Below are 27,009 nucleotides of genomic sequence, written 5' to 3' on the forward strand. Positions count from 1 at the left end.
ATAAAGCACTTTAATAATTCAAAACTTTCACAATGACTTTAAATTGTGCAGTTCTTACTCTGCCATTTCTCTCCTCAATAAGCAAACATAATAAAATATATCTGAGAGTGATGTTTGTATAGAGAAAATGGTGAGCCAGTCCTAATTTCTATTTTTAAAAAGTAAATTTTTATAGATTATGGTACATAGACTATTATTAACAGCAAATTACTTATGGCCCAACAAGTTGATATAACACCACAGCTGTGTGCCATAGACGAGAGCAAATCATTGTGAAGGTGCAGGGCAGGCACAAATTAGGAGTCAGAGTTGGGAATGATATCTTCTTGGAGGCAGTGATAATAATTGAGAAGTTCAGAGAAATTTGAGCATCAACCTCCAGGCCCATGGTAGAGGATCAATTGCATTTTACATGTCAGGAGCGAAGTGAGTCTTTAGGAGGCATCATTATGCAGTGCATTTTGTGATCCTAAAAACCACTGATTTTTATTTTCTGTGTTCACCTCTCCTGTGGAGAATCCACATTACATTAAAGTACTAATGTGTGAACTGCCTGACTGAGGAGCAACATTCTCAGAGGTTATGCATAATCTGTGAGCATAATTGCCTGAGAGTAACAATCAAGATAATACTGGCTGCTGTTTGGTGAGCTCACAGTGAGTGCCATGCACTGAGCTAGGTGCCTGACGTGCATTCTTCCTATTTCTCACAGCCACCCTCATGTTGATACTACTCTCCCCACTTTACAGCTGTAGATGCTGAGGCTCAGAGAAGTTAAGAAACAGCAGAAGGTCACATAGGTTAGAATTTGGAAGAGCTGGAATCCAAATCTAGCTCTGTTTCTTTGCCCTCACCACACTGTTTCATAGTAATTTACCTTTGTGTGTAATTTCACAGTTTACAACTTTGCTGGTATACAGAAAAGGCTTTTAATATCATTAAAATGAGGAAGCTAAGTGTTGAAAAACTAAGCAAGTACGGTGCAAATAGGCAACTACTCCAAGGACCCCAGTGAAAGTCCTTGGGAGCCCAATCTGATGGTGCTTAGAATTAGGGCGTGAATGGGTTCTTACAAAGCATCTACACCGGTCCATTCTCTGTATCTCTCTATATCATACTTTAGTTCCTGATAGCACCTTCACCAAATGGCTGACACTTTTCTACTTAAAGTTCAGTGTAAGAGAAGTCAGCCTATTCCTTAATCCTTATCATTATAATGTCAAATTCATATGTCAACCCATATAGTTCATAACCTGGTTCTATATTCTCTTTTATCTCCTAGCTCCTTTTAGGCTTCCCAAAATTCTGCTCTTAAGACCTATGAACCCTGGAATTCAATCCTCTTATACTTACTTCTTCAAATCTTTGGCCCAAAATACAGTGTATTGTTTGTAAAGAGGATCGTGAAGCACCCTTTGAAAGTTAAAAGACCTTTTCCTCCAAATTATGTCAGGCAATAAACGGGATGCTTGGGCATTCAAGCCCTCAGCATCCCGGCTGCCATCCTTAGTGTAGTTTGGTTCTAAGGCCTGCTAATGTAGGGATGGCACTGGATGCTCCCTTCCCATTTAGGGCAGCCAAAGGCAGGCACAGCAGGATGAGGGTTGGAGAATCTGAATGGTTTACAGATTTATCCGTATCAGTTTATATGACAGAGAAATTTCTGCTCAAAGGCATACAAATATATGAACCAAAGCCTTTCTAATGCAATTGTAGATTCTTCCTTTTAGTTCTAGCTCTGGAAGAGAGAATAAAGAGTACTGATCACTTTTTCCATCGTAGGTCTATTCCTTTTCTATGACAGTGCTTTATTCATACATTCTTGCATTCAGCAAAGCTAGGGTAAACAAAGATAAATGAAATTTAGTCCTGATCGTCTAGGAGCTAATAGTCTAGTGAAAGTAAGACCCCTGTGAACCAAGTATGACGTTGAGGTGAGGGCCCTGCCTCAGACTGCCTGTGGGCTTTGAGAGGAGTTGCTTTAATGGAGAGACTCAGTAAAGCCTGAGTTACTTTAAGCGACAACTCAGTAAAGTGTGAGCTACTGTGACTTTTACCTCTAAAAGAAGGGAGTCCTAGTTCTTTGACCTTGTATCTTCAGGTGCTACATAGATGAGTGTTTACAATCAGCATCATTATCATCATCATCGTTCTGTTAAACATTTATTGTCTCTGGTACAGGGCTGGGACTAGGGTGAGGCAAGTGAAGTATGTATGTCAGGAGCAAAATTTAAGAGGGCACCAAAAAATTCAGTAATTAGGATAGCAGTATTTTAAAGCAATATTTAAGAAAATACAATTAATGTAAAATAATCCATGATGAATAAAACACCAGAATTTTAAAGACAAGATCACTCTGGTATTGGGATTACATAGTACTCCAAGGTTTTGTCTTTTGTCTTTGAGTGGCATGGTCTAGTTGAGGTGATCTGAAAGGGACAGTAAACACAAACAGACAAAGTGCCTGTTTTATTTACACTCTGTTGATTTCAAGCAAAAGCTCCAGTAAAAGAATAGGGTGAGAGATAGTAGTCGATTTTCATTTACAATTAATATCATATGGGAACCAGCAGAGAAATTCAATAGCATGAGCCCTAATAGGCCCCTTAAAGAATGAACCCAGACTGTTATTCTAGATTCAAGGAACCTCTAGATCCTTTTGCAACAAAACTTCATGGAGCTTCACTCTGGTGCTCTATAATTAGGGGACACAGCTACAGCTACCCTCTATATGTCTGCATCTTTCCCTTAAAATACCAACTGATAATTCATTTTTTTGCTCCTTTATTCACATCCCATAGGAGAATCCAATTGGCCTAACTTTTTTTGGGGGGGGGGCGGTCTACCACTACCATACGGGTCATGATTGCAGAGTCGTAGGCCCAATCCTGGTCTAAGCAGGTTTGGCTAGGGAGGGGACTAAGTTGGGTTGGAATCAAGTGGGGCAAAGGAGAAGGAGCAGTTGCAGGCAATGTAGTTTTCCTTAGAAGAACGTTAGATGAAGCATCTCCCTCTAATATACCAGCGTTGTGGACTAGCCGTTGAAAATGCCAAGGAAGCAGAACAAACAGCAAGTGCTAATGGAGTTCAGAGAAGAGAGAGATCATCAAGGGGCAGAGTGTGCTAATTATGTGCTATAAGAGCCTGTAATTATAAACCCATAGATATGCAAATATATGCTGATGGCTCAGCACTGGAGACTATAAGGCCATCTATCTATGCCCCTGATAAGTGGACAGAAAGATAAATGATTTGTTTATAAATCCACTTAGAGATTGCACTAATGTCTCTACTTTTCTCTCCTTCTGGGGCATCCACAGAATGAAGAGTGCTAGTAGGTACCTCAGACTGGATTTCCATATTCATTACCTTCTGACCCTGGCAACTCTGGAGGTTTGTAATAGGATAAACAGGCCCTTTCAATTGTGACTGGCTTATTCACACTGTTGAAAGTCATTTCCCCGTGGCACTTCTTTACTGAATAAATGGGAAATGATGGTGGCATCTGTTTCTGCCACCCGGATCCCAGTGACAACTCATAAATTGACATTTTTCGTCCGTCTGGCAAAGAGGTCACAGAAAATGTAACTGCAGGGAAATACTAAGAATACTGACTACTGGTATTAAGCCTTCTGGAACTCAGGGGTGAGAAGTCTTTGAGGAGCCATGTGCGCATGGGTGACTCTCACAGGAACTGGGCACAGGCATTGCTGCGGCCAGACTTGCACATACGTGAAGCCCATCCCTGTGAGAGTGCATGAACTGTTCTCACCAAGTGCTTAAAGCCGTCAGTTCCTCACTGACCACATTGGGGTTTCCGTCCTTCTGTATAACCTGTGAGAATTAATGATGGCCTAAAAATTTTAAATCCAGTTAGGAGCTTCAGAATAACTTACAGCTTCCTTGAAAGAGCTAGAAGTCTTTTTTTTTTATTTCTCTGGAGAACGGTGGAAAAAAAATTATCCCTTCATTCAAAGAAACATTTCTCAAATACCTGCTATGTGCCATTCCATATGTTTGGCCTGCAGCTCATTGTAGTACTTCCTGGATGTTGTTCTGTGGCCTATATAGTACATAATATATAATAGAATCCTAGGACTTGTAATGAAGCTAGCAGACAGAAATCTTCAAATGTGAACCCCATTTTATGCTACTTGAAAGGAGATTCTCACTGATATTTTTATTTAGTTGTTCAGTTGCAAGAGGATGTTGTCAATATTGCAAGAAGGCTTTATCAAGTGTTTTTTATGTTTTGATGTTTTGTCATCTACCTGTCTTCTGAAATATCAAGTGTCCTCATAATCAAGAAAAGAAACTGGATTTGAAATGTCTACTCTTTAGCCAGTGACTGTACAATATAATATGTAAACAAATAGGGAAGGAATGAGAAACTGAATGATAGGTAAAAATGAGCCTGCAATATCAGTAATTGTGTCTCTGTGTTGACAAGACTTTGACTCATGAGTAATTAAGCTTAGGGAGGGAATCAACCCACTATGAAACAATTCTGAAAGTGACTACATGCAGTCTTTGCCTACAGGCAAAGACAGAAGGGCCTCTTTGTACTGTGCAAGGTATTTAAGCCTGCTCCAAACCCAAATCTACTAAATATGTGAATTACGAAATCATATCATATCCATAAAATGGTTCCAAAAGGATATAGGTAAAAGTCTCAAGAGTTCAACAGGGCCTCATTTTTCTTGTCTTGAATTTATTGTAGTGTTCAGAGTAAAATTTTTTCCTTTAATTTAGTTCAGTACAATACAAGTAGGATTTTCTTCTTAAGTTATGTATTAGTCAGCTTTGATTCTGATAATTTTTCTCAAAATATAGTGCTACTGAGGTAAAAGGACTAGAGGAAAATTGGTAACATCATTTTCTTGGTCTGTCGAGTCAATATCAGACTGAGAAAATTGAATCAGCCCTCCCAGGCAGAACGTGTAATGTTGCTGAAATGACATCATCATGAAAATGTTTTATGATCTAAAAGAAGTCATTGGTTCCTTTATTCTTAGGCCCTGTGCTGGCAATTTAGATCAGTTACCATTTTATATATGTAATATTTTTAAATAAAGATGCAGTCAGTTCTCTTAACAGTCACAGGCTGTAAATTATATAGTCAGAAAATAGTATTCTTTATATTTTTCTGTGTATACAGAAGGCATTAGATGAACCTCTGACATAATTAAATGTATTAGCACCTTGTGGTAGATTCTATCAGTCTTACATTTTGTAGGAGTATATCTGTTAATATTAAGTCCTGTTTATATAACAAAAAATTGCATGGCTTAAACAAGATAGTCTATTTTTATCCTACATAAAAGAAATCCAGAGGTAGGTAGTCCAGAGATGGTATGATGTACCTTCATATCATCTGTGGCACAGACTCTACCATTAGGCTCCAGTATCTATACCGTTTGCCGTCATCCTCAAGGTTGCTGCATGGTTCAAGATGACCCTTGAAGCTCCAGCCATCATAACTGTGTCCTAGGTCAGCAGAGGGAGGAAGTAGGAGAGAGCAAAACTGCGGGGATCCCAACTAAATCAACCTCCCTTTAAGCAGCCATTGCAGGAGTCTCACAAAACCCTTCTGCTCAAATCATATGGGGCTGAACATTTTCATGGGGCCACATTTACCTAGGAGGGAAGCTGAGAAATAAAGTCTTTATTACCAGAAAAGTGACCAGTGGAAATTGAATTTCTATTAATAAGAAAAAGGAGTAAATGGGTGTTTGGGAGGCAATCCAGCCATCTCTGCCACAGTGGCTGTGTCTCAGAGTGGAAAAATTGGAGAATAATACCAGGTCTTCTTGTGATAACCTACCCAGAATAATTCCCATAGAGCTCATACATACCTCCTCATTTCTTATTTTATTGATATAATACAAAGCCCTTTCCAAGCTGAATTTTTGTGTGGACAGCCACATTTTAGGTGCAGAAAAGACTGTGATCTCCCAAGGCCACTTTCTTTATCTGACCAGCATCACAGATCTTTCTGTCTCCAAGACTGTGGGAAATATGCACATATCTTTGTATAAGGTTCAATGTATCAACAAAGTAAAAACAGACCCCCGAAAAATCAAGAACAGTATCCAATCTGACTGTTTTAAAACATGTATTGCAGTAGCTAACTGAAAGTATCTTTCCAAAAGGTAAAAACATCACTTCACACAAAGTGAATTACTTATAAAAACACTGTCTGAGAATGATTTTGCAACTTCCTTTTTAAGGGCTGGTGTTTACCCTTATAAATTGTGTTTGTGTATAATTGATAAACAGAAATTTACAAACATACAAGTTTTTTTTAAAAATGGAGTACTTGTCTTAACTAAGAATATATGCCAGCTTCCCTAAAGTAAGAACAATTTTGGCTATCCCATTTAAGAAACCTTAAATTCTTCATGTAAATGTTACTGTAATAGCCACTCAGATAGAACAAACCAGCTCCATTTTAAAGTACCTCATTTTACCACTGAGATAATTACTCTGGAGGACAGAATAGGCCTCTGTATTCCTCCTGCCCACTCCTGAGCCCCTCTACAGTGTTGTATAAAATGAACAGTTCGATGCATCTCTTTCTGTGTGGTGGAAAGCTTTGCATTAAGGGAGAATCCAATTCTCTAGACTGTGTCTAAGCTGTGCCTGGCCGCAGTAATATTACAAATTAGGTAAAGTTTGTTTTTAATACCTTGCCTATCCTCTTTTCCTCCCTGCTCTCCTTCTGCATTCAGTTAAGGAAGCATTGATTGAGCACCTATTGTCTATTAGGGGCCATGCTGGGAGCTGGAGCTGCAGAAATACGGGCTGTGCCCTCACTGAGTTTGCTACCTACACTTCTTGTGCCTCTGCTCAGGCACGTGGCCACCACTTGCTGCCTCTGGTGTCTCATGGCCCCATGGGGTGCTATCTGTCTCACGTGGGTATGGCCTCATTGGCATTGCCCTGTGTCCTGACCTGCTCCTTACCTTCCCAGCCAACCTTACCCTTCCTGGGTCCATGGCCCAAAGTGCTAGATAATTCTTCCATTTAAATTTGTAGCTTTCAATTCTTTTCTTAAAGCAAAGACATTTGCAGTGATTACAGACTGTGTTAAAATGGAGGATAGATTTTTTTTTAATAACCAATGACTTTGTAGTACATGAATCTTTGACCAAAATTTATCTATGTATGATTGTAAGTAATAACTATAAAAACATTGCTATTTTAGATAATGTTTCAGTATCTCTACATTAATTCATTTAATAGGAATTTTACTAAAATGATTATCTGCTTTGTGGAAAACTCTCTGAAATCAATTGTTTGGGGACAATCTATGAATAAATGTATGGAAGAACAACTCAGATCATATAAGCTATTAGATTCCTGGATAAGGCCAACCTCACCCCACCTCAAAAAATTTGCAATATAAATGTGGAAAGTTGTATTTATATATTTGTTCATACATGCATTCGACAAGTATTTATGGAATGTGTACTGTGTGCTGGACTCTATTTTAAGTGGCTAACAAAATATATGAAGTCTCTGTCCTCATAAAATTTATGGTGTAGTAAGAGTAGCAATAATACATTAAACAAAACAAACGAACAGAAAAGATTATTTCATGCTGAGAAAAAAAATTGTGAAGTATGAATAGGTGCTGTGAAAAATAACAGGGTGCCTGGCCAAGGTGGTCAAGGAAGGTCTCTGTGAAATTCACGTTAAGGATAAGACTAAAGTTTAAGAAGGAGCTATGTCCCAAAGTTTGTTTTAGACTCGATTATCCAGAAAGGCATGGCATTTATAGGTTCATTGTGATTCCATTGAGGTATCTGGCATATGAATTTTAGTCATGTCAAATGTCAGCCAAAGTTCTAATTCCTTTTTTTTGAGGAAGATTAGCCCTAACCTAACATCTGCTGCCAATCCTCCTCCTTTTGCTAAGGAAGACTTGCCCTGAGCTAACATCTATACCCATCTTCCTCTACTTTATATGTGGGATGCCTGCCACAGCATGGCTTGACAAGTTGTGTGTAGACCCACACCCGGGATCTGAACTGGTGAATCCCAGGCCATTGAAGCAGAACATTCCATCTTAACTGCTGCACCACCAGGCCAGCACTCCCCCCACCCCCCTGCCAAAGTTCTAATTTCTAACCAGAGATCCTGTTTCCTAAAATGATTCAACTCAATCCTCATGAAACCCATGCATTGTTTTGGATTTTTACTTTTGCATATGGTGAAATGCTACAAGTTGCAATTGTTCAGTGTGTGTGCTAACAATGCATCTCTTTCTCTTCCTCTTGTATCACCAGGCCTCCGGAACCTGTTTACAGCACTGTGAACAAACTATGTGATAAGCCTGCTTCTCCCAGGCACTATTCCCCTGTTGAGTGTGACAAAAGCTTCCTTCTCTCAGCTCCCTACCCCCACTACCACCTAGGCCTGCTCCCTGACTCTGAGATGACCAGGTACTGCATGCGCTTTCTCACTTCATCTTCTCGAATTGCATGTGCTTCCACAGGACGAATGGGTAGAATCCACCTCTGCTCACTTCTCTTGTACTTGACATCTTCCTGAAGGTGGAGAGATGTCCTGCTCCTTTGGTGCAATGGGTGAAATTAAGAACATTGCCTTTTTTTTTACCTGGTGTGTTCACAGAGCACTTGGACATGATCACATGCTGCTCCAAATGTTCTTGGTTCCCATGCATTTTGAATAACATATTAATTATATTTTTCCAGAAGACTTAATTTTGGAATTTAATTAGCCATAGCTCCCTCAATCAGAAGAATGAAAGAAAATTTATTCAGTATGTTTTTGGATAATATTTAATAAATACTATGCTCTAGGGATATAACATAGTCTAAAAAGTAGATACTATTATCACCATTTAATGTTTTAACTAAAATATTACATTAATACCATCATTTAACTGACTCCTTGAAGTATTAAACAACTTATCCAAAACTGCAGAATTAATTGGTTCTATCTAACAACAAAGAGTATAATCTTAATCTTTACAATATGTTATCATGGTAGATGATTACCTACATTCTCATATTTAGTTACTTCCATTTTACAAAAGCAAACAAACATTCAAAGAAGTTAAGGCATTGCCCTCAGTATGACATTGCCAACAAAATAATAAATAGGGAATCCAGATATGACCTTAGAATGTTTTGAGTCTTTCTACAACTTTGTAAACAAATTGTTCTGTGTAAAGTTTAAACATAATTCTGCATTAATATTCTAAATGCATATGTATGATAAATAATAAAACCCCGTCATCAAAGGACCGAAGTCAGAGAGAGAGGAGAGTAAGGAGAACAGAATCCAGTGTTCCATAAGGTGGTTCCAATTCAGTTTAAAGCGCGAGATCTCAATTGTGATGTTCCCACATATAACACAGTGCTTATATAGTCATGTTTTCAGATAGAATATCTTCATATATCTTCATAAGGTTGTTGGGCCTGAGTAAATATAGATTTTAGAATTATTCAAAGTGAAAATGGATATATCAAGAGGGTGGTGTTCTTAGAGAACGTCATCTCTGGTTTTTTTGATATTTTCAAAGAATAAGTTTAGAAGTCAATTACTGACCTCTCTAGGGAGTTAAATAACAAATTTTAAATTATGTCTAAGATTTCCAGAAATAAATGAGAAAACATATTTTTGGCTGTATAATTAGCTGGGGCATTTTCGCTAATTTGCAATAATTAAAGCTAATAGTATTTTAGAATGCTTTATAAATATTAATTAAATCCTCCTATGTTTTTAAAAAATTATAAAAACTATTGCTTGATACAGTGAACTAGACAATTTTGAATCTGAGAGGGCAAAGTCATAGTCATAGGGAAGTGAGAAGGTGCACACACCTTCAATAACACCTTTCTGGAAATTATGCGTCTACAGTTAGCTAAACGTCTCTGCCAGGCTTTTTGTTAAGCACTTCTTATGAATCATTTCTTTTTTTTTTTTAAAGATTTTATTTTTTCCTTTTTCTCCCCAAAGCCCCCCGGTACATAGTTGCGTATTCTTCGTTGTGGGTTCTTCTAGTTGTGGCATGTGGGACGCTGCCTCAGCGAGGTCTGATGAGCAGTGCCATGTCTGCGCCCAGGATTCGAACTAACGAAACACTGGGCCGCCTGCTGCGGAGTGCGCGAACTTAACCACTCGGCCACGGGGCCAGCCCCATGAATCATTTCTTTTAACCCTGACAATCACCTTATGAGATGGATGTTATCATTATCTTCATTTTACAAATAAGAAAATCGAGGCTTGAGAAGTTATCTGATATGCCCAGGATCATCCACTAATAAGTAGCAGGGCTAGAATTCCAACCCAGGTGACCATTAGCACCTGCATCCGCAGAGGCATGATGGCAAAGAAGTCTTTGCTTACTGGAAAAATTCTCCACCCATTCCTCTTTTTCTCTCTTTTCTCTATTTTTATCCTGCCTTCTCATCTCTCTTCTTCTGGCTCAGTGTCAATGAATCTTTTTTCCTTTTAACCCATGCTCCCTTTTGATGAACATAAAAATTACATTCCTTGCATTCCACTGAGGATTTTGATGCATATGCATCTCTCCTTAAAAACTCACCAAGAAGCCGATGATAGAATCTACATTTTGTGTGGACCCACCAGATATGATTCATTTCAGTTTACTTTGTGTAATCTGTATTGTGAAGATCATAGAATTTCTTTTTTCACTTACCCTAAATTAAGAAATTACAGTGTAATGTTGAATATGTCTTTTTCATACTACACAGCCTCAGCAATCCTCATATGCACCAGTCCCCAACCCCTTTTCCCATCCCCCTTGGGAATTCTATTTTCTATTTATTCTAATTCTGTCCCATTCTTTTCCCCCACTTCTTTCTTTCCTTTTTTCATATTTTATCCCTCATTTCCAGAAAAAAGTAATACTGATATACACACACGTGCACACACACACACACACACATACCTATTTTAGTAGCATTGTCACCAACACACTGATAGTGAAGTTCTTGATTTCACCCCACCTTGCTCCCCTTCCACACTTCCTCAACTCAGTAAATGGCACATACATTTACCCCATTGCCCAAGCCAAAAACTTGGGAATCATATTTAACACCTTGTTCTCCCTCACACCCATCATTAAATTTGTTTTCAAGTCCTATTGATTCTGCCTCCAAAAATGTATCTCAAATCTATTCATTCTCCTCTACTTCATTTCCACCACTTTAATCCAAGCCTCCATCATCTCCCATTTATAATAGCCTGCTAATTGGTCTCACCACTCCCACTACTATCCTCCTAGTTTATTCTCAGTGCGGCCAAAGTGATCTGTTAAAAATACAGATCAGATCAATTTCTCTCCTTTTGCATTAGTATAAAATGCAAAGTCATGAACATAGAATCCAAGCTATGCATGATCTAGCCCCTGCCTGCCTCTTAAATGTCTCATTTCACTCTTTCCTTTGCTGACCACACTATTCACATTCACAAAATGCACTAAGTCTCTCCCAGTCTCAAGAGCTTCAAACATGCTCTTTCCTCAAACTAAAAAGTCCTTCCTACACTTTGCCTGGTTAACTTCTGGTCATCTTAGATCAAAGCTAGAGTTGCACTTCCTCAGAGAAGGGCCCTGAAAGAAAAAATCTGATCCCCTATTATATTCTCTCTTTTTCCATAAGATTCAAGCAATTTATTATTTTCCATTTATTTATGTGATTTTTAAACTAAATGCCTATCTCACATTCTATACCGTAAGCTCAACGAGTGGAATTTTGTCTATTTTGTGCACTGCTATATCCTTAACACTTAGCACAGTGCCTGGCACAGCAGGAGCTCAGAATTATTGTGATGAAATAAACATGGAAATAAGGTCTGCAGACAAGCAGACAGAGGCCTGTTTCAGGAACAAGTCAATGCTCAAGCTGTGCTTTACTCAGTCCTTAGTAGGTACATAAAACAGTCCCATGAATGAGTGAACCCATGCATGGAAACAAATAACAGACTCGAGCTCACTTGTGTATTGCAGTTTCACCTTAAATTATCTTGATGGTCAGTATCCACATTAGAGATTCATTAGCTAACTGTGAATTCTTCATGAAGACTGAGCTATTCCTTTCAGAGATTATTTACTTCCTCCCCAATGGAGGGGAAAATGTTTCTTGAAATGCAACCAATGATTCAAGGGAAAAGTTTAAGCATTCCAGTTCCACTTATGACACCATCACTTGCTTTTTCCACGGTGACCTTAAAGAATTTATAGACTCTCATAGGTAGATGAGAACTTAGAATTAGCTAGGCAAGCCCTTAATCAATTCTACTGATGAAGAGGAACCCAATCTACTGTCTTCATGGGTCCATATCTTACTTCTACCCATGGTAAAATAAAAGTTTTGGGAGATCCTCTGCTCTAAAAATGATATTGTAAGAATGTGTCTATCTATTCATTCAACTAAGATTTATTAAGTACTGACAAAGTGCAAGACTATACTAGGACAACTTTTTACAAAGGTATAAACTGAAAAAGCCAACCAAAAATGTTGAAGAAATGCCTAACCTTTAAGTTGCAATATGTGGTAATGTATATTTTTCAGGGCATTTGAGAATTTCCCATATTCTATTTCAGAAGCACATATATTGATAACAGCAATTACTGTCTCAGACTAAGATATGAGCTATCTCTGTGAAAGTTGGTATGTGAAACCACCCTTACATATGTACTGACTTAATCCCTAATCGGCATTCAGAAGAATGGAGGCCAGTCAGCAAAAGCAAGAAGAGTCAATCATCTGTATTCTCTGCATTTCAATGGAAATGCCCAAATTCTCAGCTCTTTGAATTGATAGCAAACATCCGGGGATGAATTAATTGTGTACACAATTTACTTCTGTAGCATCGTCTAAAAGAAATCAGAGAAGTTGTAAGTTTTTCTTAGGAAAGCACTTTAAATTACTTGGCAAAATACCAGCTCCTAAGGCTGCAGGTTATGTTAGAGTAATTGACTTTTCAGACCTTGCAAAAGCAAGAAATGGGCAGAGTTGGAATCAAACTAACATTTGGAGCTCTATGAAAAACAAATGGTATTGCCATGGGGCTCCTGCTTATCCAATACATCTTTTTCTTTTAAAAAAGGTAGTTTTTGATGTTGTAATTGGTTTTCTACTTTGGAAGAATGGGAAATTATTCAGCTTTTGATGTTCCTGGAGCAAGGAAACTAACATTCTCGTCTGTTTTCTCAACATGTATGGCATAGTTTCATTTGTCCTTTTACATAGATGTTCCTAATTATTGCTATTTTGTAGTTGATAAAAAGCTGAGATGTATCAGATGAAGGCTAATTAAAATACGTTGGCAGATTTTGGATAGAAAATGGACTCTGAAGCATTATGTGATCATAAGACATTTTCAGTCATTGAAGAGTAACTATTTATGGGACTTCTTCTAGGTACTAGGCATTGTCCTGGGTGCTGGGGATTCAAAGGTGAATAAGGCATGTCCCTCCTCTTAAGCAGTTCACAGACATGTAAATGAAGAATTCATTACTGTGCATTGTGATGTGTATCTGCTAAAGTCCCTCAGTTTCTCCAAGGTACATAATCTCTAGGTAACTAAAATCAGAGTAGTATAAGCGGTAGTGATGGAAGCAAGCATGATCTTATACTGTCCCTTTTGTGGAGGTGTGAACAATCCCACAGGAATGTTGCCCACTCACACCTTGTTTCATCAATTGCTAATCATTTATAAGAAGCATTATTTATGGGAAACTTAACCTTATCTTCTCATAGGTACATCTGCGAGTCTAGTTTCCATTCTCTACAGGGCTCAGAATTCATGTCTATAATTCACTCATTTTGTAGAAATCATAAAGTTGGCAGCCTCAAGCCATGCCTAGTTTTGGGACACAGAGCAAGATCTTTATCTCATAAGACCTCAGCCATATGCCAAAGTTGGGGTGGCCTATCTTTGGCAAGCTGTCTCTCCTTACAAAATAATAGAAAATCGATCTATTAATGTTTTAACTCTCTCAAAGCCTATAAATCCAAAATCAAATATAACTTCTAGACATAATAATGCTATACTAGAAGTACATGCATGTCTCTAAAGATAAGAGGAGGAGGAATCATCTAACTCTGCCTCTGTTTTTCTTAAAGTTTTCAGAAAAACAGGATCATCAGTTGGATGAGGGAACAAATATGTTTCAAGTAAAAGGAATAGCATAGAGTAAGCCTCATGGTGTGTGAAAGGATGGTGCGCTCTAGGACTCCCAGTAAGTTCTGTGTGGCTAAGGTTATTGGTTGGGTGATAAAGTTGGAGACACAGGTGGCTGTGGATCATAGAGGGCCTTACTTGCCAAACTGAGGATTTTGGACTTTATCCTCTAAGCACGGAGGAGCTGTTGAAGAGTTTTAAAGCTGAGCAATGACAATTAGATTTATGTTTTTAGAAAGGTCACTCTGTCAGCTGTGTAGAAAGCGTTTGAAGGAAGGGAGACTAGTTAGCATATCAACTAAGGTTTAAATCATGAAGAACAAAAGTAAAGGTATAGAGACAGAGAGATATAAATAGATTCAGAATTAATTATCAAATAGAATGGGTGGTACTTAGTGATTGATTCAAGGGGAAGAATTTTCCAGCTTGGGGTGTTCACTGGATAGTGATTGCATTCATTTCTCTTAGAGACAGTGAGCCCTCCTGTCCACAATAATAGAGTTAAACATAAAACCTGTAGAAGGTAACTCAATGGAAGGAAAGGGAGGCAAAGTATATGAGAAGATCTCTTGTATGAGATGGTGGCCACTTGATGTCATTGAGGAGCTAGGAATTGTGTCCATACTATCTAGGTTTGTGGCCTTCCTTTGATCATACTAATCACACACATTTGGCTAAGCACCTCGTCTCCTTCAGAGCCTCAATTCACTCATCAGAAATTGGGGAAAAAAATTATATCTGTGCTATTCTCCTCATTGGATTGTTGTGAGGATCAAAAGGAAAGGAGCAAATGAATTTTCGTCTAGGCACTATCCACATTAGTCATTATTAATTGTTTCCATATGCTTATTCTATTTTAAAGCCTGAGCTCATGTGTATTTATTTTTAGTGCTATCACAAATCAGGTGAAAAGTCTTTTATCAGCACAGGTAAATCCCCTGAAGCCATAAGAAGCTGTTGATGCTAATTCCTTCTGTCATTCTTAGCAGCAATCCTTCTTGTCACCACAGGCAAAGTCATATATTTTCCCTTTTATTATTACATGTATAGATGTCCTGTAAAAGGTGGCATATTTCTAAAGCCATATGTGACTTTACACTTCTATGAGATAATTTTCCTTCTTATCTACTCATGTAGCAGTATTTCTATCCTACATGTACCTTTTTAGGAATGTAGACACAATGACAGCTATTCTGTGAAGCACACATTAGTAGGCAGGCACTTTACGTACATACCATATGTATTGTTTCTAATAATCCCAACAGCTTTCAAAGTGTGGGTTTTGGGCTGGCAAGTGGAGAAGCCAGGACTCCAACGAGGGCATTCCCACACTCAAGTTCATGCTCTCGCAGAGCCTTAATCCCTCTCCCACACACACCCCAGCTTCTCATGCAGTCTTCCATGTCTCATATCCACACTGTTACAAATATGATCCTGAAAGAGAATCTGAGCCTTCTTCACATGATTTAATCTGGGAAACAGCGCATTAAAAAGAGAAAGAAGATGCTTAACAAATCATTGACCTTCTTATGCCCTTAAAAGGCTGATATAATCTTAAAGAATTCTTAATTTCATTTTTAATTAAAACCAGGAGAGGAAACCCTCTGGGCATGGCTCATAAGGCAGAGCCCCTTCCCTTCCCGAGTTTATGCAGCAGCTTCTTCAAAGGCCTTCGCTGCCTTTTTGAAGTAGGTGATCACTAAGCTCAATTTGAATTAAGGAAAATAAGGAGAGACTAATTGACTCCCACAAAGTCACAGAGGCCGCTCTTGCCACATTTGGTTTTACAGCCTCTTCTCTCTGCAGTGTGATATATGCAAAGGTTCACACTGAAAGAAACACTTCTTGCCTTGAAATTAATGCATTCTCTATATGGACCCTTTTTAAAAAATATATGCCATTCACTGTTGCCCTTCAGTCTTTTCTTTTGTTAGGGAGAAGCTGTTCTTTCATTAAGAATTCAAGAATTTTTTTTTAAAGTAGCTAAAATTACATTGTGTTGTGTAAAGGAGGAAGACACAGAACTCACCCTGTTCCAAAAGCTTTCATTTATTCTTCACAACAGCCCTGGTAGGTAGGTAGAGAGTGGGAAGTGCAGAAGAGCTGGGAAATGAACCCAGATTGGTCTTACTCCAAAATTCCTGTTCTGTGATATTCAGATAACTCTCTGTGATGAAACAATCTAAATTTAATTGATCTACTTTAAAAAAAAAAAAAGCCAGATTACTTATCTATCTGAGATGTTATGGATATTTTCCCTTAATTTTAGTATTCCTTTTGTGTTTTGGGAACAATCTTTATATGTACTTTAGTAGCCATTATATTATTGGGTAGCAATAAGAAATTGAAGAATAAGCGTAATTTCAAAAGCAATCCTTTATGGTGGCAAAGTAGCTGTAAGAAAATGCTATGCAAAATCACTATAGCAACAAATTATAGGAACTCGGAAAGAATCAAGACAGTAACGCTAAACCATAACACCCACAGCATAGATACATAGATATTAATTAACAACATCAACATGTATTGAGTGCTTTTATGTGCTAGGCACTGTTGTGAACTTTTATATGTAGTCACTCATCTCATCCTAATAACAACCTACGGGGTAGGTATGGTCATTCCAATTTTATAGAAAAATTATGGTACGTATTTTAAATAACAAACAGAACAATGGGATGAGATAGCTGAATCTGAGCATATCAGGGCTTAAAATATTAATTCATTAGAGCAAGATTTTTGTTTGTTTTATTTACTGCTGTATTTCCCATGCCAAAAATGGTTCTTGGCATGTAATACTAATAGTAATAGTGATGATGATGGTGAAGAAAACAATCACTATCATTTCTATAATCTTATTACCTGCCAGGCTACACTTTACACAGATTAGCTCAATAATTTCCACAGCAATCCAGGAAGGTATATGTTATTATTATTCCCATTTTACAAGTGAAGAAACTGAGCTTTGGTGAGGTTAAGTGACCTGTTTAAGGTCACACAGATAGGATTTGAACTAAGCAGACTGGCATCAGAATCTGTGCTTTTAAATGTGTGCAATAAATATTTATTGAATGTTGTTCTCTTCACATATAACATTCCTCAAGTATTGAATTCTTCTTGAGAAAAAAGTACACCCCGTTTAACTGTAGTAAAATTTCAATAGATGGATGATAGATAGATAGATAGATAGATAGATCCATCCACAGATACATAGATAGATGCATAGATGGATGGTATATCCATGATTAAGAATCTAGACTCTAGAATCAGTGTTAGGGTATGAATCCTAACTCCACAACTCACTACTTGTGTAATTTGAGCAAGCAACAACTACATACTCTGAGCTGCTGTATCCTCATCTGTATAATAGCAATAATTGTAGTATCCATTTCATGGAGTTGCTGTAAGGGTTTTAATGAGGTTATACGTCAAGTGCTAAAAGAAATGGCTGATAAATATGAAGGGCCCTATTAATGTTAGTTATCATTATGTGAGTGTGTGTATTAAGTGACATATTGTGACCCCCCAAATAGATACATCAGGCTAAGGTAGGAATAATTTTTTACTAAAAGACTATTATAAAACACTGTTTCCATTCATAGTCTGATAATGTGTCCAGTGAAATGTACTCGGAGATGAATGTTAGGGTTGGCAGTATAGGAGGAAGGGCTGTGCAAAACTACTTATATTTGTATAAAGATCTAAGCATTTTAGAATGTAAAATTTTGTTTTGATTAAGGGATCAAAATTTACCTCTCAGTGGGGCTGGCCCCGTGGCTGAGTGGTTAAGTTCACGTGCTCCGCTGCAGGTGGCCCAGTGTTTTGTTGGTTCGAATCCTGGGGACGGACATGGCACTGCTCATCAAACCACGCTGAGGCAGCGTCCCACATGCCACAACTAGAAGGACCCACAACAAAGAATATACAACTATGTACTGGGGGGCTTTGGGGAGAAGAAGAAAAAAATAAAATCTTTAAAAAAAAAAAATTTACCTCTCGGAGCAGAGAAAGTAAATCTTCCGTTTCAACTCTTTAATTCAGTTCTGTAGACTTTAAGCTCATATGAAGTTTAAAGGACCCCGTGAACAGGGTTTTTAAAGTCAGCAGGGATGTGTGTTCCAAACTGAATACTAAAATTTAAGATCACTCTATTCCATAAAATATGAATACATTAGAGAGTAAAGAGGAGTTTTATGGTTTACTTTAAAAGGGGGAAGGTATACTGGGACATGGCTAACCCAGCCAGAGTCTTTGTCCAAATTTTAAAAAGGCTCTTTTTCTTCTGGATGAAGGACAAAATATGCAAGGGCCCAAATGGGGCATGGTACACAGAGCTTAGACTGGATTTCAGCCCTGGCTCATCCCTTAAGCCAAGCGTTCTTATGAACAATCTGCCTAGCAGAATGGATTGGCCCAGGCTGAGAATGGGGATGGGAGTAAGAAATGAGAATCTTATTTCTCTTTGTTATTTCTGTCTCTCTCAAATTCATTCTAATGTTCTGCTTCCTTTCTTAGGCCTCTAGCATAATTATGAGGATATCATTTTGTCAACTTTAAAGCCTAAAAAATAACTGAGGCTAATACAAGTTCAGAGATAGAAGATACCCTAGAAACAAGTTAGTCCAACTTTTATATGTTCCAGATGAGGAAACTGTTACTCAGACCACAAATATGTATTAAATGCCTATTATATGGTTGGTACTTCTGGGGATTCAAAATCCAGACATAGTAGAACCCTACTCTCAGGAGGTTTAGGTATCACTGGGCCCAGAGAGGTTCTTCTCTGGATATAATTGACGGCCATTGGTAATGTAAAAGAAAAATTCTAGAAATTATGGATTGCATTTTTCAAATATATGTGAATTTTAATTCACTTTCAGCCTTATCTATTTCAGATCCATCCTGATTTCTCCTAGATATTACAATTATAGGTTTGTATCCATCAGCTTCTAGGCATTCAGACGTTCTTCATACAAAATCTGAAGGTCAAGTGACAACCCAGATTTCCTTCTGGCTCTCACTACTCTCACATGACGAATTACTCGATAAGTCCTTACTGTCTTGCTCTGGGTGGAATCAATGTTCCCTGAAGTCCTTAGGCTACACTGGGCAGGAGGAAAGGGATTATGAGTTAAAAAAAAGGATCTCTACCAGTGTCCAGTGACCAGATCTCTACCAGTGTCATTGCTGGAATTCTGAGACGCTCTTTCCTTCTTTGCAGGGTCCCTTGTGTTATCCTGGACAACCATTTCCACACTCCTACAATACAACCTTTTCCCATTGTTTCCTCATAGGACTCCCCTCGCTTATAACAAATTACTCAGTCTTCTCACCTTTGTCACTGTCCCAACTCCTTAAAATGATGTGATTTCAAATGTCCATCTCCTCTTTTCCACTGTTGTCCACACTGGCACTCCATGCCTCAGCCAGACTTCTAGGAGCTGGGCAGTGTCTGGCAGGGCCCATGTGAGAAGACTTTCATCTCTACTTGGATTGCTACTTCACAGCTGAGAGTCTCATGTTACAGAACTGAGATCCCCACTTCTGCCTCTTGACAGGTACCATATGGGACCCATGGTCAGCTGGGGCCTGTTGCCTCAGGCAGAGACTGCTGTCTTCCCTGTTTCTCTTCCTATTTTCCATAGCAGCCCTGTTCCTGTCCCAGCCAGATTCCCTGCCCTGATTTTTATGTTGGAGCCTTTTCTTCCGGGATCCTTGTGACCCATAAAAACAGCTACCAATCCAGACTCTTTCCCCAGCAGAGAAACAGAAAAGACAGACTTTTTTTTGTTTTGAGCAGCATTAATATTCAGTTTCTGGAGCATCAGACCCTTCTCAGAAGATGATCTACTTTTAAAACCCCAAAGATAAAAAATTACATCAAGAGGGATGGGGATGGTGACTGTGGGAAATCAGGATAGGGACAATAGCTTATCCAATGATGCTTCAGGCAGCTGCTGGCATCCAGTTCGTCAAGGGTTCCTATAAACCCCTGATCAAAGACCTCCTATAAATCACATCTCCACAAAGCTAGTTGTCTTCCCTGAGTCCTCACCTAAGCATATAGTGTGGATTTCTTCTCTCCCTTGTCTCTAAAAAGCCTCTCTCTAATGTATCTCATGTCCTTACTATTGCCCTCTATGAGACCTCTCTCATGGAATGTCATGAGGTCCCCTCTGTTTCCTTAGGTCAGCAAGTGAACATCCACATATGCTCAAGACTCAAGCTCTTTCTAAACCCACATCTACCCTCTCAAATTGTGGTCTTCAGACCTTTCCTTTCTTCTTTCTAGGTCCAAAGTCGGTTACTGAGGGAGCTTGCAAACAATCTTTAATTCTTTTTCATGAACTTCCATCCTGTAATGCCCAGGGAAATGATGAATCTCAAGAACAGTCCAAGTCAATTTGCAAATTTCCATCTAGTACTAACTCCATGCAACATACAAACATACAGATTGTCACCTCTTAATGGTAGGAACCATGTTGTCCATGTTACACATGAGCATGTAGTAGACATTTGATGGAATGACAAATGGTAGGTGTTCACCTAAAACGGTGACTCACAGACCAAAGTGGGTGTTCACATTTAGTGGAAGCTCTTCTCTAGGCTGAAGGCAATGCATGGAAGAGTTGGTAGATGGAGAGGATCCTTCTCTCTGGGTCATATTTCACCCTTATTCTCTTGGGAGAAGGTGATGCATGCAGTTTTCCCTGGGATTTCTGAGTTAGGCCACAAAAACAGATTTTCTTCATCCTACTTGTGGTGCATTGTAACCGGTGATGTCTACTTTTTGTTAAAGACCGTTTATTTGTACTCCGCATGTGTCAATACCAGATGCTCTGGAAAAGTCACATCATAGGTGGATTCCTCGAACATGGCTTAGAGGGGTTGAGTTATTGTAATGTGCACAGCTGGACTTTCAAAGGTGGAATCAAGGTGCATAGCAAGCAAACCTCTCAGCAACTCTGATTGACCCTGTGAAGGGTAATAAAACGAAAATCAATTCAACAAACTTAGAAGATTGGAAAGGAACAGATTAAGACACGCAAAAAGACTATTTTCAGCACCAGTCACTCTGAAAGTTTGCTTAGCATGCTAAGTAAATGTCAGTGTTTGGCAAGGTGAGGGTAATTGCCTTTCTCCTTCTCTAATGTTCCTTCCACCAACACTAAAGATGAAGAAAGGGAAAGAAATACATGTTACAAATAAGCCCAAAGCTAATAGTATATCCGTGGGGCCCTAAGTCTCATTACATCATAGAAACTTGATCAGAAAAGGTTAGAGAAGATTACATGCAAACACTTAAAAAAACTGAGAAAATAAGTCCAGCAAAGTTAAGAAACTTACCCAGGATCACGCAGTCACACAAGTAGTTTGTGGCAGACGTAGGATTTGGGTCAGAGATGTCAGGTGCCAGTGCTTTTTCTCCCATGCCAGCTTGTAATTTTAACTAAACATCATCTTCCAGAGTTTTTCATGCTGAGAAAGGTTGTATATCATAGGCCAAGCTTGGAAGGAAACAGAAGTGTTACCTCAGGATAACAGCATTTACTTCAGGGGAGTTGATTGGAATAGGGAAAGAAATTGTTGTCTTTCACTTTATATAATTGCAAATTGTTTAAATTATTTATAATAAGCATGTTTAAATTTTGTTAGTAAAAACTAAATTTACGACTCCTCCATTTAGACTCAGCAATTCCAGTGCTGGGTAAAAAACCCAAGAGAAGTGAAAACATATGTCCACACAAAACTTGTATACAAGTGTTAATAACAACATTATTCATAACAGTCAAAAGGTGGACCCAATCCAAGTACCCATCAACTGATGAATGGATAAATAGCATGAGGGATATCCATACAATGTAATATTATTCAACCAGAAAAAAGAATGAAGTACTGATACATGTTACAACTTGTATGAACCTTGAAAACATGCTAAGTGAAAAAAGCCAATCACAAAGGAACACATATTGTATGATTCCACTTAAATGAAGTGTCTACTGGGGCTGGCCCCGTGGCCGAGTGGTTAAGTTCGTGCGCTCCGCTGCAGGCGGCCCAGTGTTTCGTTGGTTCGAATCCTGGGCGCGGACATGGCACTGCTCATCAGACCACGCTGAGGCAGCGTCCCACATGCCACAACTAGAAGGATCCACAACGAAGAATATACAACTATGTACTGGGGGGCTTTGGGGAGAAAGAGGAAAAAATAAAATCTTTAAAAAAAAAAAAAAAAAAAATGAAGTGTCTACAATAGGCAGATCTATAGAGTCAGAAAGTGGATTAGTGATGGCGTAGGACTGGATAGGGAGGTGCCGAGAATTGAAAGTGGCTAATAATGGGTATGGGATTTCTTTTGGGGATTATGAAAATGTTTTAAAATTAGATTGTGATGATGGTTGCAAAACTCTGTTAAAATACTAAAAGTCACTGAACAATGTACTTTAAATGGGGGATTTATGGTATGTGAATTATATCTCAGGCTGGGTGAGGGGCCCTCCTTTATTCTTCTAAAGTTGGAGAATTCAGCTTACTGTATTATTATTATTATTTGATTTTCTTCTCTGCCTCACGAACTAGACTGAGCCTCTTGTGCTCAGGAACTGTATTTTAATCATTTCCTGTACCCCTGATGCCCAGCAGTATACCTAGATAACTCTTTATTTTTAAAAAAAGGACAAGAAAAATTATTTAAATCATTATTATTTATTCCAATAAATATTTAGAGAACCCCTTATTTAGTAAGCTTCTGACAGGCCCTGTGCTCTGCGTTGGAAATACAAAGATAAATTAGACATAACCCTTTCCCGAAGGGACTCAATCTAATAGAAGAGACCACAGCAGACAGAAAAACAATTAGCATCCCAAACAATAGGTGTTATAATAGAGGGCATGTGCTGAGAGGGTATCAAGAAAGTAATGTATTAATTTATTAACATGATTGAAATGGGAGAGAAGTTAAGGAATGCACACACACACACATGAACACACGCACGCATATAGTGATTCTCAGAAGTCTGCAGGATATTAACTAATGGGGTCAGTGGTTACATTTAATTTAAATGAAATAGAGAGGTCTTTCTTGAATGTGATCGTAGCCCTTCCTGCCTCACTCTTTCCACTATTTAAATTGCCTTCTTAAGCTATTCCTCAACCATTGACAAAGCTACAGACATACTATAGAAGATTCTATTCTACATCGTTTCAGTGCTTCTGTGTGCTTTCTAAGTCAGTGTTTTCCCAAAGTCAAGTCTATAGACTGGTGCTGGTCTATGGCCTAACTTCCACTGGTTTGAGGCAAAATAAGGACAAAGAAGGACTTTTCGATGTACGTATACACACATCACTATTAGACTGCCCTCTGTCCTTCTTTGGGAAAAAATCCTTACTGTAATAATGATCTCCCACTAACTTTGGTGTTAAATATATTGCATTTTATGAAATTATGGTGATAATAGATAGTAGCTATTTTATTCATAGGCTTAATTTGAAAAACTGAGAGGTGGGTTTGTTTCCAGAATTGTGTATTTAAATTGTTCCCGTCACTGTGTGCTCTGGGCGCAGCTCCCGGTCACCTTCTCAAATCAGCTAGCACTCTTTTTGCTGTGCTTTTGTTTGGTACCCTCATCCACAACCTTCAGTAGGCACTGTGTTTGGACATCCGGTTGGTTCCAGCCTACAGTTTGGCTGTGGACTTTCCCTTTCCAAAAGCCCTTGGTCTAGGCTTTGCAGCCTATAGTCCAGACGCATTGGATACCCAGATAAGATAGATCCTAAATATGACAGCCCAATCTTAAATTTGATATTTGCCATACATATAAATCATCATCAATGATGGTACTCTAATATACCTTTTTGGTTTTGGTGATATGTCATTGACAACTTTTCACACTTCTCACTTTAACAAGGTGAAATTCATATAGTTCAATGACAGTTTTATTTTTTCTTTCCCCTGCTTTTTTTGGTATAGCTGTGGTACAAAATTGCCTTGATCTGCTGTCAGCACCCCAGCAAGTGACATTATATAAATGCGAGATATGATTGCCATTTTTGCTTTCACGCTTTCTCTGTTGCTGTTTTAATAATTTTTCCCTCTTTCCACTGCTCTAAACTGCTTATATTATAACCTTTGGGGTAGAAATTAACAAGTTTTCTACATAACTTTCAAAGCACCAAAATAAGGAAACACCATTTTGTAATTGCACTGTCCAAAGAAACCTTTTGCTTTCCCTTAGAGACAGGCATAAAGAGTGTCATTTTATTCCCTCAGGTTTTTTGCTCTAAATTGATCCCTCGGTATTTTAGTTGATTCCTTACACAATGCTAGCCTTATGAGAGAACATTTTTTTTTTTGTAGCTTTGATCCTGCTAGATAGAAAAGTAAAGCGATTTAATAGCTCTATATTGTTAAATATTATGAGGCTAACATGTTGCAAAGTGGAGTTGAGAATTACAGTGGCAGCAGAGGCCAGCAGTAACACATGGAGTGTGTAATTGTGCTGTAAAACCAGTGTTCTTAAATGTCACCCATTAACACTGTGGATGCGGAGGAGCTGGTCTGAAATACAAAGGAAAAATCCCACACATTAAAAAAAAGAAAGAAAAAAACCCTAGTTCACAAAAACATTCAATCTAAGACAAGGTGCTGAGGAGTAGAAAATTATAGGTTTAGCCTCTTAATTCTGGTAATATGAAGCTGTAACCTGGAGGAAAGAAATAACCATGGTAAAAGCAATATAGAATTATAAGAGAATTTTTTTCACACTAACCCTGTATCTTTTTTTTGAATTATCATTAAATGACTTTTCAATTCGGCAGATCTCTCTGGTGTCACATTCATTCCCCTGCTCCTTCTCCGTTCTGTAACTTGCCCATCCTAAACTGGGCTGCTTTCTCCATCCTTCACTGATTTTTCAAATTCTACTATTATACCAAAATCTAGCTCAAGTATTTACTACTTCCATGAATCCTTCCCTGAAAACTCCCACCTATGTGACTCCCTGCCTTCTCTGAAGTTATGTCATGTTTTCCCCACTATAGGTCAAGTTGTCATTGCTTGATTAAAGATTGTCTAGTGTTATTCACAAGTCATTCATTTCTGTAGTCTTGTCTCACTAACCCCATTGTAAACCTCTTGAATATAGAGGGCATTGACATTAATTTTTTAGTGTTTCCCAAACCCACGAATAGTGGCAAACACATAGTAGGGACTCAAATACTCAATGCTTTGTCTTCAATAATCATTGCTGCAACGATAGTTGGCAGGGGGATCAACAGCAACTGAAATGTGTTATCAAAGTATCTGTATGAAAACCGGATTTTGCTTTAAGTTGAAATCACTGTACTTTTCCCCTGAATAATCTTTTGTACCACAAATTGAAACAACAAAGAAAACAAGTTTCCTGTGATGCTTCCAGGACCTGTTCACTTGATGTTAATGTCTCATAGGACATTGACCCCTTTAGTAGGAGAAAAGTTAAACCTTAGTGAAAACACTGACTGACTATTAACCAAATATTTTCATAGTTCCAAAGGCGTTGGCTTTGAGACTGTCATGTGTCGTTTGACAACTCTAAAACTCTTCTGCCTTAAAACCAGACTTCTCTTCTTGTGTCACAGTATAGCGTGTGTGTAATTTGCACTGCACATTAACCTCTCAAATAGTCCATTATAGTGCTCGACAGGTGCAGTTCTCCTACAGGTTTGACACCTTTTCAGCCCCACTTTTCACTTTTCAGTAGCCTGCATTCCACTTCACTCAGTTGACTTCCTCTGTTGGGTTTATTACTGAACTGTTCATTTAATTTAATGACTAACAAAGGACTTAGATAAAATTCTTTGTCCTGTTTTTAGAGTCTAGCATAATTAGTTACATCTCCCACATCTTCACATAGCAAATTTAATTAGAATCTCCAGTGGATCACTTTCTAGGGCACAAACAGGACATGGAGACATTGAGGTTGCTTCTCTGGAACGGAGGAAGAGCCTTCCCCGGCTTTCTTGGTATTGCCGTGTATTCAATATTTCAGAGGAAGGCTGGACTAGAAGATAAATGTGTAATATATTCAAAACCTTGTGCAATATTATTCCTAGGGATCAAAGTCCTTTTCTTTCAACTAGTAATCTTTTGGTGAAGCATGACAATTAATGACCCTTGTAGGTTCTCAGTTGGCCCAGGGTAAGTCTCTGCTTACTCAGATATTTAATTTCTCCTTGTTTCTTTTCATCATAAATTTAAAATTGATATCAGTAAATTTGAAAAGTTAAAGTTTTCTTTGCTTTACAACAACCCATAATTTAGAGAAATTATCTTCTCACTTTTTACTTCCCGATAATGTGACCTTATAGCTTTTCCCAAAAGAATTCTGCTTTCTGGCTATTCACCAGAAGGAATGTAAGTGAGGTCTTGGACAATTGCTCGCATTGTCAATATCCGTGCTATCAGTCTGGCCTGGGCTGGTACTCAGTTTACTGTCAGGGTTTATTATACTCCTTCTTCTGATTAATCACTATTTTTGAGCACCTTGTAGCTGGATAGAATCATAGAGGGTTAGCAGTGAAAGCAGTCCCAGAAGCATGTGTTTCAATACTCCCCACTGTATAAATGGGAAAATAGTCCCAGAAAAAGGAAAATGGCTTGCCTAAGGTTGTGTAACAACTTGGTAATAGATGTCCTGCTAGAAGAAAGATCTTGTTTTTGCTCCAGTTGTTATTCTGGTACTGAACACTGGACTCTCTTGACTATTGTGTGACATAAAAGCTTTTATTTCATTTAGTTACTTTATGTTGATAACTCAAGTGAGGCAAGCAAGCAACATCTACAAAGGCTGA

General features: G+C 38.3%; 1 protein-coding gene across 48 annotated transcripts in view; it reads left to right on the forward strand.

Moving 5' to 3' along the window:
- The window catches only part of DLG2 (discs large MAGUK scaffold protein 2), a 1,822,408-nt gene that overhangs the window by 1,392,153 nt on the left and 403,246 nt on the right, over nt 1–27,009 (forward strand). For 34 of the 48 annotated variants that reach the window (XR_011541520.1, XR_011541519.1, XM_070625660.1 and 31 more), the window contains one exon: nt 8,292–8,447. The exons of the other annotated variants lie outside the window; for them this stretch is intronic. Coding sequence is in view for 32 of the 34 variants with exons in the window: in XM_070625660.1 (XP_070481761.1) it covers nt 8,292–8,447 (156 nt within the window). In the remaining 2 variants the exon portion in view is untranslated. The remainder of the gene's footprint in view (nt 1–8,291; nt 8,448–27,009) is intronic. 48 annotated transcript variants of the gene reach the window in all.

This window comes from Equus przewalskii, chromosome 6 (genome assembly GCF_037783145.1).
Source record: "Equus przewalskii isolate Varuska chromosome 6, EquPr2, whole genome shotgun sequence".
In the NCBI taxonomy this organism is placed as follows: domain Eukaryota; kingdom Metazoa; phylum Chordata; class Mammalia; order Perissodactyla; family Equidae; genus Equus; species Equus przewalskii.